This window comes from Mytilus galloprovincialis, chromosome 8, assembly GCF_965363235.1.
Source record: "Mytilus galloprovincialis chromosome 8, xbMytGall1.hap1.1, whole genome shotgun sequence".
In the NCBI taxonomy this organism is placed as follows: domain Eukaryota; kingdom Metazoa; phylum Mollusca; class Bivalvia; order Mytilida; family Mytilidae; genus Mytilus; species Mytilus galloprovincialis.
In genome coordinates, this window is record NC_134845.1 from 62930339 (window position 1) to 62945964 (window position 15626).

Below are 15626 nucleotides of genomic sequence, written 5' to 3' on the forward strand. Positions count from 1 at the left end.
TAAACTTTATGAAATTGTGTACAACATGAACAAAGACCATTACTTAGACGAACTAACATTTAAATACATCAAATACGACAACCAATATATAAGAACACCCTTTGCATACTTTCTGCATAAAAATAATAAACTGGATAACGAAATACTTAAAGATATTGATAAACAACAAACTGAAATTAAAATACAAGTACCAGAAAGGGCAATCATTTCACAATGCAACGGTCCTTTAGAAAGAATCGGGCGGTATTTGGATTTCTTCCTATTACCAATAGTTAAAACACAAACTACGTACATATCTGATACAGGTAGCTTCATACGTCTACTTGAAAAATCAAAGATAGAAACTGATACTTTACTGGTTACTTATGATATCACATCCCTTTACTCAAACCTAAGATTAAGCAAAATTATTGACGCTTTAAACAGTGTTACGGGGATATATGAAAACCTAGAATATAACATAATAAAACCCAGTTTTGACTATTTACTACAAATAACAAACTTAATTCTCCTTAATAATGAATTTACCTTCAACAAAAAATGTTATAGGCAAATTATGAGAGCTAGCCAAGGACATGTAGCAAGTCCTGAAATCTCAGATATAGCTATATACCAACATATAAATAAAATTCTAAATATCTTTCCACACAAAAACAAAATATTATTTCATAAACGTATGAAAGATGATGGATATATTTTATTTCATGGTACTACGGAAGAAGTTAAACTTCTTTTTGAAATAGCAAACACAAACCACAACCTACTGCAACTTACTTATGAAATTGACAGACAAAGTTTAAAATTTCTAGACTTAGAAATGTATAAAGGACAGAGATTTCAAAAAGAAAATATCTTAGATATTAAATGTTTCACACAACCAACTGAAAAATTCCAATATCTACCCCAAAATTCTAACCACGCTAAAAGCTGTTTTAAATCCTTTATTAAAGGTGAAGGAATAAGAATTCTTAGACATATCTCTGATTCTGACAATTTTAATGAAAGAATAAACTTATTTACAGAAAAATTAATAAAAAGAGGTTATAAAATCGCTTTTGTAAATAAAATATTAAGAAATATTTCCCATACAGAAAGATTAAACAAATTAACAAACAAAGAAACAAGCATAAACAAAAACACAGATAAGTTTTATATTTCTTTCATAACACAATACCACGCTAATGCGGAAAATGTACAAACCATTATAAGAAAACATTGGCATTTAATTCAAGACAACCCTCAGTTCAAAAATCTCTTTGATAAAAAAAACCTACTATAGCATTCAAAAGAAACAGGAACATTGGGGAAATCGTTAAGAAACACTTGAAATAAATCAATGTTTCCCAATAGAAATTAATTAGACAGTTTCACTAAAACCAAAGGAAGGTGCACTGACAATGACAAATGAATACTGAAACATATCTTAAACTAAATCTAATAACCAAAACCAGTGATCCATACGTTGTTAAAACGAACAATAAAAAATAAAAGGTACAATACTAAATAAAATGTACAAAATAATAAACAAAAAAACATTTAGAGAATAAAAATAAAAACGGACGACCTCTGAAGAGAGTTACCTGGAATATAATTCCGAAAGAACTCGAAACATTGTACACGTAACACGTTATCAATGTAAGGTCGGAAATGTGATCCATACTGTAAACGGGTGGATATTGGATCAGTATACCTATAACTTTGGGGGTTATGGTCCATACCGTTCCGGAATTATGGCAAACAAGGAGGGGGGACAATGTTTTTTCTGGTTAATGGACAATTACTTAAGTATAAGTCTATGGATATCTATCAAATTAAACCACAAGGTTCCACACCACAAAGGGAATGTTGTTTTTGTTTTTGGGGGTTATGCCATGGCTTTAACCGTTTAGAAACTAGAGGCCAAATATTGGCCAAAAACAAGACTTTTCTCATAGTGTCTAAGCTGGTTCTAACACAAATTATTCAACCTCTGCGGTCATATCCATCTGTGATCTGTGAAGCGTATTTGTAAACGCTTACATGAATAAATACTCTGTTTTCAGTATATGAATAAGTGATTGTATAACTAATAGCTTTTTTTTTCGATAAACATGATAAACATTAGTATTATATATAATTGGATTTGAATGTGTTGTATTTTTATATGATGTCTGTTAATAAAGTATATAATTTTATTCCTTAATCATTTTAAAAAAGGGTTATAAAGAGGGGTATATGACAGAGGAATGGAAAAAAAATTACTATTTCATGATGAACAAGAAAAAAAATGCTTGCACACGGTGAATAATGAGCTTCATGAACAAAAACATGTAAAAAAAATGGCAAAACATGTTGCACGAAAACAACCCTTTACCACCCTCTTCATGCTTTTAAATGAATATGACTGTTTATTTCTGACACAGGTTTAAAATGTCTGCAAGCTATAAATAGATTTATATATGGATCAGTCAAGAAGATCCAGAGAGAAATACATTTTTCAAGACGACAAAACAAAATATTTTGATATTTACACAATGGCTGTTAATTTCAATGAGGGTTCAATAAGGTGGTAAGAAATTGACCATAAGAAAAGAATTCCACTTAAACAATGGTTTTATAGCAATTTTAAATTGCAGCAAAGTAATGTTTTTGCTTTTATAGTTGCAGCTTGATTAATTCATAAGATGAAAAAACAGTAATAAAAACAGCCGCATATTCCTTCACATTTGGTGCTTTTATCTATGGGCAGTGATTTCATTATTTCAATAATGGCATACATGCATGTGATGACAACATATCTCACGAATAACGTAAAGACACATGCATATAGATGCATGAGAAACAACACACAACCTGCATGGGAATTTAGGAACTTGTACAGATGCAATGGGTATGCAGTTCTTGCATCTTTTTGTTGCTGGCCATGGTTACTTTGTAGTTCTTGCATTGTTGAACAGAAGTATACAATACGAAGTAGACAATCAACACAAATGCGATTTTTAGATTTAAATATTTATAACCGAGTTATACTGTTATATAAAGTTAAATCCTGTATACATGTACATGTATACTTCAGGAGTAAGACAGAGCGAGCTAGATACCAAACACCAAATTTATTAATTGATATCAATCAAATTGAAATCTTATCAAGACGCAATATTTATTTCAGAAGTAAATATAAAGAGTAAAATTATATAGTAATCATTTTAAGTAATTTATCTAATCCTACTTAGTAATGAGAAGTATTTTTTTTCAAGTAATCAGAAGTAATTTTAGTAAATCATTTACTGCATTTAAGTAAAAATGAATTACTAAGTAATTTTTTAAATAGTTTTACCAAATTCAAGTAATCATTGTTTACTTAAAACTATTTGGATTACTTAAATCAAGTAAAAAAATTAATTAAGTAATTTCAAGTAATTCCTTCAGAATATTTAGTAAAGCTAAGTAAAAGTAAGTAATTGTTAGTAATGGTAAGTAATGGTAAGTAAATATGTAAGTAATATAATTACTCAAAATGAGTAAAGAAAAATTACTAAGTAATGTTTTTTCTTTAGTGTGTATGTTGGCTTATCTTTTTTTTCAAAATTGATATTGTCTTTCGGGTAAATATGTTATCCGGTTGTAGATTAACGTTACATGTTATTATAATCTAATCTAAGAGAGAGACAGTCAAACTCATAGATCGAAACTGATAATGTCAAGGATAAAAAGAAAAAGACAAACAGACACATACATGTATTAGAATACAAGACTCACCATAGCAAATTAAAGACTAAGCAACACGAACCCCACCAAAAACTTTGAAATAATTTATGTGTTAACTAGATAACTTTTAAAAGCGTATATGTTAAGGAGAATAAAACAACAAATAAGGAGCATGATGTGTCAATTTATATTATAGCTCTACATCTTTTATATACAAAGCTTTGGATTTTACATATTTTGGCCATGAACATCACTGAAGAGACATTATTTGTCGAAATGTGCATCTGGTGAAGAAAAATTGGTAACTTTAATGTTATTACTACCATTGGGTCGATGCCTCTGCTGGTTGACTGTAAGTCCCCAAGGGTATCACCAGCCCAGTAGCCAGTACTCCGGTACTGGCATGAAAATACGGATTTTTCGTGATATTAAATTTGCTGTTACAAAATGTTAAAAATTATTTTCAATTAAGGAACGTATCTCCCTCATGCAAAGCTCTGATTCCTTTCAAGGATTAGGCTATACTTTTTGGAACTTTTGGATTATAGTTCTACATATTTTATATAAGCTTTGGATTTTACATATTTTGGCCACAAGCATCACTGAAGAGACATTATTTGTCAAAATGCGCATCTGGTGCAGAAAAATTGGTACCGTTAATGCTATCACAGAAATAAACTGTTTATGTAACCTTTGTGAATGTTTGTGTTAAGAAAACAGATTGTCATAAGATTGTCATCGATGATCTTTCTTTAATGTTCATGCCCTGTGTGTCCTTTTGTGAGTTATTGCTTTTGCGTTTTTCTCTCCTATACCATGTCAATATCAGAGAGACCAAAACCATAACAAATGCCATTGATCCAGTACAGATAGTATACAGAAAAACATTGGTCACTATATCTGAAAAACAGAAAAAGGACAGACATGAATTTAACAAGTAAATAACAAGAAATATTTGCGTCTCTGTATCTTTCCAAAATCAACATTTTCCCAGAATATTACTTCTAACAAAAACGTTGTATGAAGTCGTACAGGATTTGTTAATCGAGTGTGCGAGGACCTCATTGGCACTTGTGTTTATTAATGGTATCGAAATAGCACCATTATTATTTCCAGCTTGTCGGTTAATCTAGTGTCTCGCCAATATCATCATAATATGACACCATCATAAAAGCAGAAGGATGATCAAACTGATGAAAGTTTTAGATTGTGTTTAGAGGTTATTGTTACATGAAGAGTTATACTTAAAGAAAAACACGGTCAGAAAAATGCGACATACAGTTAGTCCTATCGAAAAAATTTGTTTTCCAAACCTATCGATGAAATCATTGCTTCAACAACACAAGAACAAATAACAATGCTGACATATTAATGAAAATGGCAATCAAACAATTATATTAAGAGGTACACAGAGGGCATGCATTTGATAGCATTTGTTTTACACAGGGTATACTTACAAACTATAAAAAGGTTCGTTTACAATTACAGAAGTTGCCAAATAGATTTCATTCGAATAAACGTTGTATAAACGGAAGTTATTACTATTTCATAGAGGGGAAATCTAATACATTTAGAATTGCCATATCTTTCAAATAATATGCAGAACATTACAAAAATTTGGAAAATCTTAAGTGTTAAAAAAAGGTGTTCTGAAACAAATCTATTTAAAAAAGAGGATTTGCTGAATCATATCTATTTAAAGGTTGTGTTTATTTTCATTTATTGAACAAATATCCCGTGTTGGAGTTTATACTCCTACAATATTGTGTATATGTCTGTAATATATATTTGAAAGGTCCATACTCAACAGAGAAGGAAAAATTGCAATGATAAGACTGTTGATCTTTGTAGTTGGAGTCCAGTTCGTAATTTGTTAAATAACGTATTAAATACAAATACTTCATGTATAGTATTTAAGTCAAAGAATCAAGAAACAAGAAAACCTTAAAACTGCTACAGGTCAACTTATAATCATCAATACATCTGCCATACTAGAAAAAAGTAAAAAAAAACATCTCTGAGAAAGGTTTAAAACGAAGATCCCAAATTAAATGGCAAATACAGAAGCCCAAAGCTCATCGGCGAATGTACAACAACTGTCATATTTCTGCCTTTGTACATGCATTTTCGTGTGTAGGGAATGATGAATTTAATCTCAGACTGGTACATGGCTAGCCTCTCACTTGACAGTAACTTTTCATAAAATTCATATTTTACAAATGTATACCTTTTCATATACTATAGCGTAGGTAAAAAGTAACCTTTTTCCATATTGGTTGGTTTTCATGTGGACTGTAATGTACGAATGGAATACCAAAGTGTCCAATGAGAAAAATTGATTGATAAAAATACAACTGAAAACAACAAGAAATATGACAGTTAAGAAGTTATAGGCCTTATCATATATTTCTGTTTTCCCGACGTATTTACGTATTTTAAAACCTGAAAAGGTAACCTTTTGCAGTGGCACGTCCTATCACCTTGTATTTAGGAATACCTACCCCCCTCCCTCCAAACCGAGATAGGGATACATCATTATTTTTTATAAAAATATGCAAACTTTTAATGTTTGGTATCATCAGGAATCTAATGTTCATGATCAGTAGTTGTCGTTTGATTGTGTGGTTCAAACCTGTTTATTGTTTCTCCTTGCTGTTCGGTGTGAGCCAAGGCTCCGTGTTGAAGATTGTTTCTTAACCTATAGGTTGCATTTCTGTATACATTGACTATGCAATTTCCCATAGGAACTCCTTTTACTGCTCAAACTGTACCACCTTTACTATAAAGTTTTGAAAAAAATCTTATCCTAGAATTGAAAGTTTATTTGCACCACAACTTTTTCAAAGGTCAAAATATAGGGCTGTGCGGCATATTTTCAACGTTTATATGCCCTGAACTTCCCAGAGTTTAAATAAACACTAATTTTCTTAACTACCCCTACCTCGAATGAAAGGTTACCACATATCTCAATGGAAACAATGTGCACATGTAAATGTACTGGTAACATTCCCATGTTATGTCTCTGTGAGATGGAATAGAGAGAACATAACTGGGAACCAGTATGTAAACAAAATTAATTTTCTATGAATATTCAAGATCTCCCCAATAGAGGCGTGTTGTGTGAAACAAAAATGCAACCTACAATGGGTTACTTTTATATTTTGTGACTTTGATGGAGAGTTGTCTACTGGCATTCATACCACATCTTCCTATATCTAAATATGTCTACAAAGAAAACCAAAAGAGGCATATAAACAAAGCACAATAGCAAAAACCAAAATAAATGGAAACTCAAATCTACGTCAAATGATATAACCAAAAATATACTAAACAGTAAAAGTAATATTTTATAAAGGCAATAAAAAAGAACACTTATCACGTAATCAAGATGATAAAAAAGTTTTTATGTGATGTGGTTTTAAATTTATTATTAAAATTGTAAAGATCATATCATTGATCTCACTAAAACATGATTAAGTTAAACGTCAAATCTTTTTTAATTACAAAAACATTCAGCCATCTGAATAGACACCCTTTAACGATATGTCTGGCTTTGGATCAGCACCGTCGAAAGAAGGTTGGTTATGAATGTGTTTAACTTGAACCCTTTATCATTATTAGATAAACTACCATCCCAAGGAATGAAATATTTTATAATAGCAAAGCTGTCGAGATTTTTTTTCGATTCCTTACAAGTTCAAATAGTTTTTTATCTTCTACTGCAATGTATAGATTTTAGCATTGACAATATCATGCTTAGTCGTTTATGGTGTAAAACTTTATTATACCAATATTTACACAAACATTACATTACGACAGTTTCATTAAAATTAGAAGACAGGTGAATTTTCGCTTTTACCAATTCCTTTCCTAATGCTAACTTTATAGGTGCCCAATCGTTGCCTTGATTTGTTTTTTTTAATCAAGATAAAAATCAACCAAACCAAAATCCAGAACACGAAGATGACCCGACATATAACTTGGTTTTAATCGTCAAATTTAACTAATATTAACTTCGCAAAGTAATAACAACTTTTATTTAAATTCTGAGGCATCTTACCTAAACTTACTTCATTTATCAGGGGGGGGGGGATGTTAGCTGTTATATCTGACAAGGCCATATAAGCAGTGGACTAGACAATACAGTTTACGAAATTATAAATTGATATTCGAAACTGTTATTTTCTGGGACGTGAGAACATTGATATAATAATAACCTTTAACCCCACCTTTGTATGTGGTCTCCTCTTTATCTGTATGACCTGTTATTTCTGTCACGGTTTTCTCTGTTGTTATGGTAATGCATCCCAATACGTTATTGCAGCTGAAATATATTATTTATTATCAGCTGTAGACTGTAGATTTACAAGTGGTGATATACCAATTTGAAGGTTAAATTTTATTAAGAGTTTTTTGACGCAGCACTCATTTCAATGATAAATCTAAATCCATGGGGACGATGAAGTTGATATTTAAGTTGACGATGAAACTGAAAAGAAAGTTCCCGATTCAGTACAGTTTTGAGTTCAATCTATTCAAAATCGAAAAGGTCATCTTTATATTTTTTGTTTTAAGATATGAAACGGATTTTTAATTCAGTTTGATAGAAGACTTTCTTCTTGGTTGCTTTTGTATAGAAGAGATAAGTATATACATACTTATGAGCCAATTAAATATCTTTTTGAAACGGTGTCAACAAAAACAAAGAATGTTCAATTACACTTACAATTCATCGTAGTGGCAAAGTCTTGATAGGAAACACATTTTTCAATTTTTTTGCAAATCATCCTTTTTTCGTTAAACTCCATACAGGACAAACAAAGAGTTTTTGTGATTCTAATTTAATCAAATCAAACAAATACACTTTCGTAAATGTTATTGACCATGCAAATCCATCAATGTAAAAAAATATATATGATGTCTTTCTCCAAAGGATATACGTTAATCAATTAACCAAATTATATATTCACAGAAAAAAAACTCAGCTCATTACTTGGTCGCATGTCCTTATTTAGTTTATTTCAGATTTTGTTCAGAGAAGATTTCAAACAGCATTTCTGTCGAGTTTGTAGGACATGTGATTGACTAATTATGTCCGAAATGTTAGAAAAACAAAAAAGATAGGATAAACCGTGTTTTGAATAGTGTTTCCTTTAAATTAACAATTACAACTTCATGATCCGATTTGAATTTAACAACCAAAATAAATACACATTACACTACCTTCTTACTGGTTTTTCTGGATGAATTCGGTCAAAATAAAGTAGTTATACTAATTGGGCTAATGAAACTTGAGTACAATTCAACATCATTGCACAATGACATAAACATGAATTAATAAAATAATTAGATACAAACCTTTCGTACATTTTACATTTGCAAGCCCTAGAACACTTTCTTCCAAAACTATCAGTAGGACAAGATTTACATGGTTCTCCGTGTACTGATAAAAATCCTGTTTTACACTCTAAAATAATATAAGATATGATATCGGTAAACTGAACTAACTTTTAATACGTTTGAAAATGCATAACGATACAATTTGTTACCTATAGCATATGCTTTTGGAATTAAAGTTTAGTATTTCATATAACTATTCCTTCATTTGTGATACGGATATCTTTCAGTGTAAAAATTTACCGCTTTACACAAAACTTTTGTTAAACAACTGTTTATCAAACTTTTCAACAATTAAAAAACAGTTCAACTTTAAAGCTTTACAAGAAAATGGAATTGATGAAAAAATCGTTTTTCATCAAATATATATGTAAAACTCCGTTTGTCGTATTTTTTTAGTCCATTTCAATAATGTAGGCTCTTTTCGTAGGGTCTTCTCATCCAAAGAAAAACCCATATAACTCAAGTAGTGAGGTATGACAAATTATTTTCAAAAACATGTAAAGTAAAATGCCAGTTATACATGTTATAAGCAGACAATTAAAGAAGATTCATATAGGAGAGCAAGCCTATATTATGTTTGTGGCATTCTTATAGTCAATGGAAGTCAATGGATGTTGAGTTCACTTCCTTTTATACATGTTATTTATCAATACTATCACAGGAGTAAACTACAGTATATCTCACCTATGCATTTATTATCTTTATGTTCATAATTGTCACAGCAAAAAAACTTTTTATTGTATATAGAACTGTGGCCGTCAGTGATGCTGTAAAAGAAATTTCTGTTTTATATTCCATCTATTTCAGATAGATAAAACATTATATTTGTTATTATGTGATATGCAATTATTTCCAACATTGTCGAGATTACCGCGGGATTACGACGTTCCTAAGTTTGTACATTACCATTGGCGACGTTGGCGACTTCAGTGACGTCGCCGTGGGCTCTTTGAGTTGTTATTAAAAGTTATGGCTGAACAGACGTATTTGTTTATATTAGCGAAAATATCATACTTTTAACCTCCACATTTATGGTACCGTGACCAATGGATTTAAGCAAGCTCAAGTCAATAAGATCAGGGAACAGAAGTGCTGTTACAAAACTTATTCGGAAGATAGATGCAGCGAAGCAAGATACAGATTTCGATCCAGAAGAATTGAACGCAACATTTGAAAACCTTCTTCAGAAGCAAAAGATACTGAACAATTTGAATGAGCAGATACTCAACCTAGCAGAAGATATTGAAAGTGAAATTCTAGACTCAGATGAGTATTGTATTACGTTAGAAACAAAAATAAGACACATAAGAAATTTTATTCAAGATACTCATACCACATCAAAGACACGTCAGAGTGATACTTCATCGCAAATATTAAATGTTGACTCTCATCCGTTCGTCTCAGCAAACCTCACAGAAAACTCATGCACGCAGTCGTCACAAAATCCGTTCTCTCAAGCTAGTAACACAGTGAGTACTAATATAAATTCGTATACATCCGCAAGCAGTCAGAATCACTACTTACCCAAACTCTCACTTCCGATATTCACAGGGAATATATTAGAGTGGCAAACTTTCTGGTATTCGTATGAATGCGCCATACATTTAAACCCTTCATTGACCGATGTCCAGAAATTTAATTACCTCAAAGCGCAGTTACAGAATGAAGCTTTACGCACCATAGCTGGTTTTGCACTTACTAATGCAAACTACGCAGACGCCCTTATTTTATTGAAGGAGAGATTCGGACAAACACACAAAATCACGCAAGCATACATACAAGCATTATTAGAAATTCCATCACCACGAAACCATCTTGTCAGTTTGAGACAATTCTATGATCAAATGGAAACTTATGTAAGAGGGCTAGAATCTTTAGGCCAATCACAAGATTCGTACGGAACACTACTTGTACCAATTATTTTGAATAAATTACCGGGAGAAATTAAAAAAAACCTTGCCCGTGAACATGGAACAGAAAACTGGTTATTACGAGACCTCCGGAAAAGTATTTGCAATGAAATAAACATAATTGATGCGGGACAAGACACTGAAACTTCTAACAATTTACCAAGTACATCATCTTTCTTTACCGGAACTAAATCAACAAAACCCCGCTAAAATCAAGCTCTAACTACAAGAAATATACGCCAGAATTTAGACACTAAACCTTGTGTATTCTGCCGCGATATACACGCACCAGCGCATTGCGCGAACGTACCGGATCCAGCATCACGCATGAACATTGTAAAACGGGAGAAATTGTGTTTCAACTGCCTTGGAACACATCGTATAAATGAATGTAAGTCAAAACATTTATGCCGAAATTGCAACAAAAGACACCACACAAGTCTGTGTACTGTACGCCAATTTAACAGCAAGATCCACGATAATGACAGGAGTAGACAAAGCGTGCAAAATACAAATTACAGCCAACAACATATGAATTTTCATGGTAACAATGGACAAGCTAATCAGACATCTGTACATTTGGTAAATGACACTAATCAGAAGGAAGAGGACACGTCAATTTTATACTCATCGTCAGTCGAGGTACGTATAAATGTTCTTTTAAAAACCTCAGTAGCACCCGTATGGTCAGACCACTCATGTAGAGACACCCATATACTTTTGGACGAGGGAGCACAGAGATCATTTGTGACTGAAGATTTAGCTAGAAAACTTAATTTACATTCAGAGGGAACTGAAATACTACAGTTATCATCATTTGGAGATAGAAACAAAAACGTAAGACATTTAGATAAATCGACAGTGTTCGTAGAAACAGATGCAGGACAGAAAATACCGATACACGTTCTAATTGTACCAATGATTGACGTACCTTTGCAGAACAATATTCGCCACATCAACAGAGGACTGAATTATTTACGGGGACTTAAGTTAGCACATCCGGTAACACAGGAAGAGTCTTTCGAAATATCGTTGTTGATCGGTGCTGACTACTACTGGGACTTAGTCGAGGATGAAGTCATACGGGGAAATGGTCCAACCGCCGTGAGGTCAAAGTTAGGTTTCTTACTTTCCGGTCCAGTAAGAGACAAGAGGGATAACTCGTTGATGGGTACTAGCATTTTTAATATTCTTGTTTCTCATAAAACGGAGGAGCATGATATAGAAACATTTTGGAGATTGGAATCGATTGGTATTAACTCGAAGGAAACAGACGACGACGATACGGATTTTTTGGAAACATATCAAGACACTTCGATTGAACTCAGAGGTAATAAATACTTTGCAAAATTGCCATGGAAACATGAACATGACGAACTACCATCAAACTATACAGTCACAAGAAGAAGAACAGAGAACGTTATTAAGAAACTTAGTCAAGATCCTAAACTACTAAAGAAGTATGGAGATATAATCGCCGAACAGGAACGCAGAGGATTTGTTGAGACAGTAGATGAAAAAGAACAAAAAGGCGGGAAAATTCATTACATTCCACACCACCCTATACACAAGGAATCTAGCACAACTCCTATACGAATAGTATACGACTGCAGTTGTCGTCAATCACCAAGTCATCCAAGTCTAAATGATTGTCTGATGGACACACCACCAAAATTAAATGATTTGACAAAACTCCTAGTACAGTTTAGAGCCAACCAGTTTGCTACATGTACTGATATTGAGAAAGCTTTCTTACATGTTGGATTAAGCAAAGAAGATAGAGACGTTACCCGATTTTTATGGCTTAGTGACCCTACAAACCCAGGAAGTCAGATGAAAACTTATAGGTTCAAAGCAGTGTTATTTGGAGCGACGTCTTCACCCTTTATACTCAACGTCACAATACAGAAACATTTGAAACAATTCGGAAACAGTGAAACAGCTAAAGTTCTAGAAAGAGATATTTACGTTGATAACATATTGTCTAGTATGAACAAAGAGGAAGATTTACTTACGTATTTCAAAGAAGCAAGGAGCTTGATGGCTGGAGCTGGATTCAACTTGAGATCATGGAGCTCAAACAGTGCTAAATTACTAGAATTAGCTAAAGAAGAAAACGTTTTAGATACGGATAAGTATACTAAAATACTTGGAATGTTGTGGAACAGTCGAAGCGACGAGATCTTTTACCCTAAGCGTGATATTCCTACACCGGAACTACTTCAACATGTAACTAAACGAGAAGTTTTGAAATATTCTTCAAAGATTTATGATCCACTCGGCTTACTTAGTCCAGTTAAAATTAGAGGGAAAATCCTGATACAAGAGTTATGGAAATGTGGATTAGATTGGGACGAACTTATACCAGATAATTTAAAGACTACGTGGATAGATTTGACCAAAGATTTGGAAAAGGCAATACAATTCACTATTCCTCGATATTATTTTAGCAAGCCATCAGCATCAACAGAATTAGTACTTCATGTATTTACAGATGCAAGTCCAAAGGCGTACGGCGCAGCAGCTTATTTGAGTAGCGGAAACGAATCAACTTTAGTAATAGCGAAAACCAGAGTAGCACCAGTCAAATGTTTAACCCTCCCACAACTTGAACTTATGGCAGCAATCATCGGCGCACGACTAGCTGCACATCTTCATTCAACACTTAATTATCCAAAAATTGTATTTTGGTCAGATAGCAGCATTGTTCTTCATTGGCTAACATCTACGAAGACTTTGAAACGTTTTATAGCTAATCGAGTGAAGGAAATAACAGAATTGACGCATCCATACAAATGGCGGTATTGCCCTACTGATAACAACCCGGCAGATCTTCTTACAAGAGGACTTACAATTGAACAATTTGACCAGAGTATACTTTAGTGGAAAGGACCAAATTGGTTAACAGATAGTACAAAATGGCCAGAACTAAACAGCGCAAAAAACACCGTTTTGACCTCACTGGTAGATGACAGCGAAAGTGAAGAGGAAATAGACAACTTGGATATGACGCACCAAAATAGTCTAGGCAGTATAACAAATATATTGGATATTTCGAACCATGGATCTTACATGAAATTACTACGTATTACCGCCTATGTCATCCGTTTAATCCGCAACTGTAGACGGGATAGGATTTCCAGAAAAAGCGGACCACTGGAGGTCAATGAAATTCAAACAGCAGTAAATACTTGGATTCTAGATTGTCAAGAGTCGACGTATACAGATGAAATGTCATATTTGAGAGGAGCACAACACAGACACACAAAAGTACCCAGAGTCCGACAATTGGGACTTTTCTTATACGAATCCGGTCTTATCAGATATAACGGGAGAATACACAACGTACCAATACCAGAATCAGCAAAATTTCCGTACCTTATACCGGCAAATCATCCGTTAACTAGACTAATTGTATTGGACGTACACGAAAAATTACTTCATAGTGGAATGAATGTTACAGTCACCTATATTAGACAAACGTTTTGGATACCAACTATTCGACAGTATGCAAAGAAATTACTCCGCAAATGCGTTATTTGCCGCAAAGTGAATGGAAAATCGTACGTTGCACCAGACCCACCACCTTTTCCAAAAATCAGATTACATGAAGCACCCCCCTTTACAGTCACTGGAGTGGACTTTACAGGAGCATTACTTGTAAGAGACGAAAATAGAATTTTAACAAAAGCATATGCCTGTTTACCTGCGCTTCTACCAGAGCCGTTCATCTAGAGGTGGTACCGAACCTAACCGAACATTCGTTTGTTCAAGCTTTTAGGCGTTTCGTAAGCCGCAAATCAATACCTAAGACACTTATATCAGATAATGCAACTACTTTCATTGCAGGAGCAGAGGAACTAAAACGATTATGTGAATCGGCAACACTAAAAGAAACGCTGTCTATACGAGGAATAGAATGGAAGTTCATACCAAAACGCGCACCTTGGTATGGTGGATTCTGGGAGAGACTTATTGCGCTAACCAAAACAAGCTTAAAAAAGACACTTGGACGAACTCAAGTTAGTATGGAAACTCTACAGACTGTCGTGACAGAAATAGAAAGAATTTTAAATGACAGGCCACTTACATATTTTTCATCAGATATCAGAGATTGCGAGACGTTAACCCCCGCTCATCTTTTGTATGGTAGAAGAATATCAGGGCTGCCATATCCGCAAATAGACATAGAGGAATTCAACGATCCAACCTATATGAATCATAAAGAACTCAACAAATGTGCACACAGACAAACTTTATTAATACAACACTTCTGGACCAGATGGAAGTCCGAATACTTAATTTCATAGCGCGAATTTCACAAAACTTTAGGAAAAAACGAACAATCTATTCAAATTGGGGACATAGTTCAAATATACAATGAATCGCCTAGAGTTAATTGGAAACTAGGTATAGTAAATGAACTTATTAGAGGCAATGATGGACATGTACGAGCAGCACGGATACACACTAACGAGCAACATGAAGACACAACGCAAAGAAGTACTAGACCGAAACGAAATGCGAGCATCAAGGCCCGGGAGAAAATGCGAAAGTGGATAACCAATGTAGACGAAAATGATGAAGAAGACTAGAACTTTAACAATTTTAAAAAGGACTTCCGAAGTT

At 33.4% G+C, this 15626-nt stretch overlaps 1 protein-coding gene across 1 annotated transcript; it reads left to right on the plus strand.

Annotated features, from left to right (window-relative positions):
• The first annotated feature begins 10133 nt into the window (after positions 1-10133).
• LOC143043745 (uncharacterized) lies at positions 10134-15307 on the plus strand. Its single transcript, XM_076215926.1, has 3 exons — positions 10134-10357; positions 11519-13869; positions 14847-15307. The coding sequence occupies exons 1-3, from the start codon at positions 10134-10136 to the stop codon at positions 15305-15307; spliced, it is 3036 nt and encodes a 1011-aa protein (XP_076072041.1).
• Positions 15308-15626: the final 319 nt, after the last annotated feature.

Excerpts from the sequence above, each read along its gene's own strand:
- LOC143043745 (XM_076215926.1), top strand. The coding sequence starts at position 10,134 with ATGGATTTAAGCAAGCTCAAGTCAATAAGATCAGGGAACAGAAGTGCT. Across the intron at positions 10,358-11,518 it reads GAAATTCTAGACTCAGATGA|CCAACAACATATGAATTTTC; the intron begins GTATTGTATTAC and ends TACAAATTACAG. Across the intron at positions 13,870-14,846 it reads AATTGAACAATTTGACCAGA|GAGCAGAGGAACTAAAACGA; the intron begins GTATACTTTAGT and ends CTTTCATTGCAG.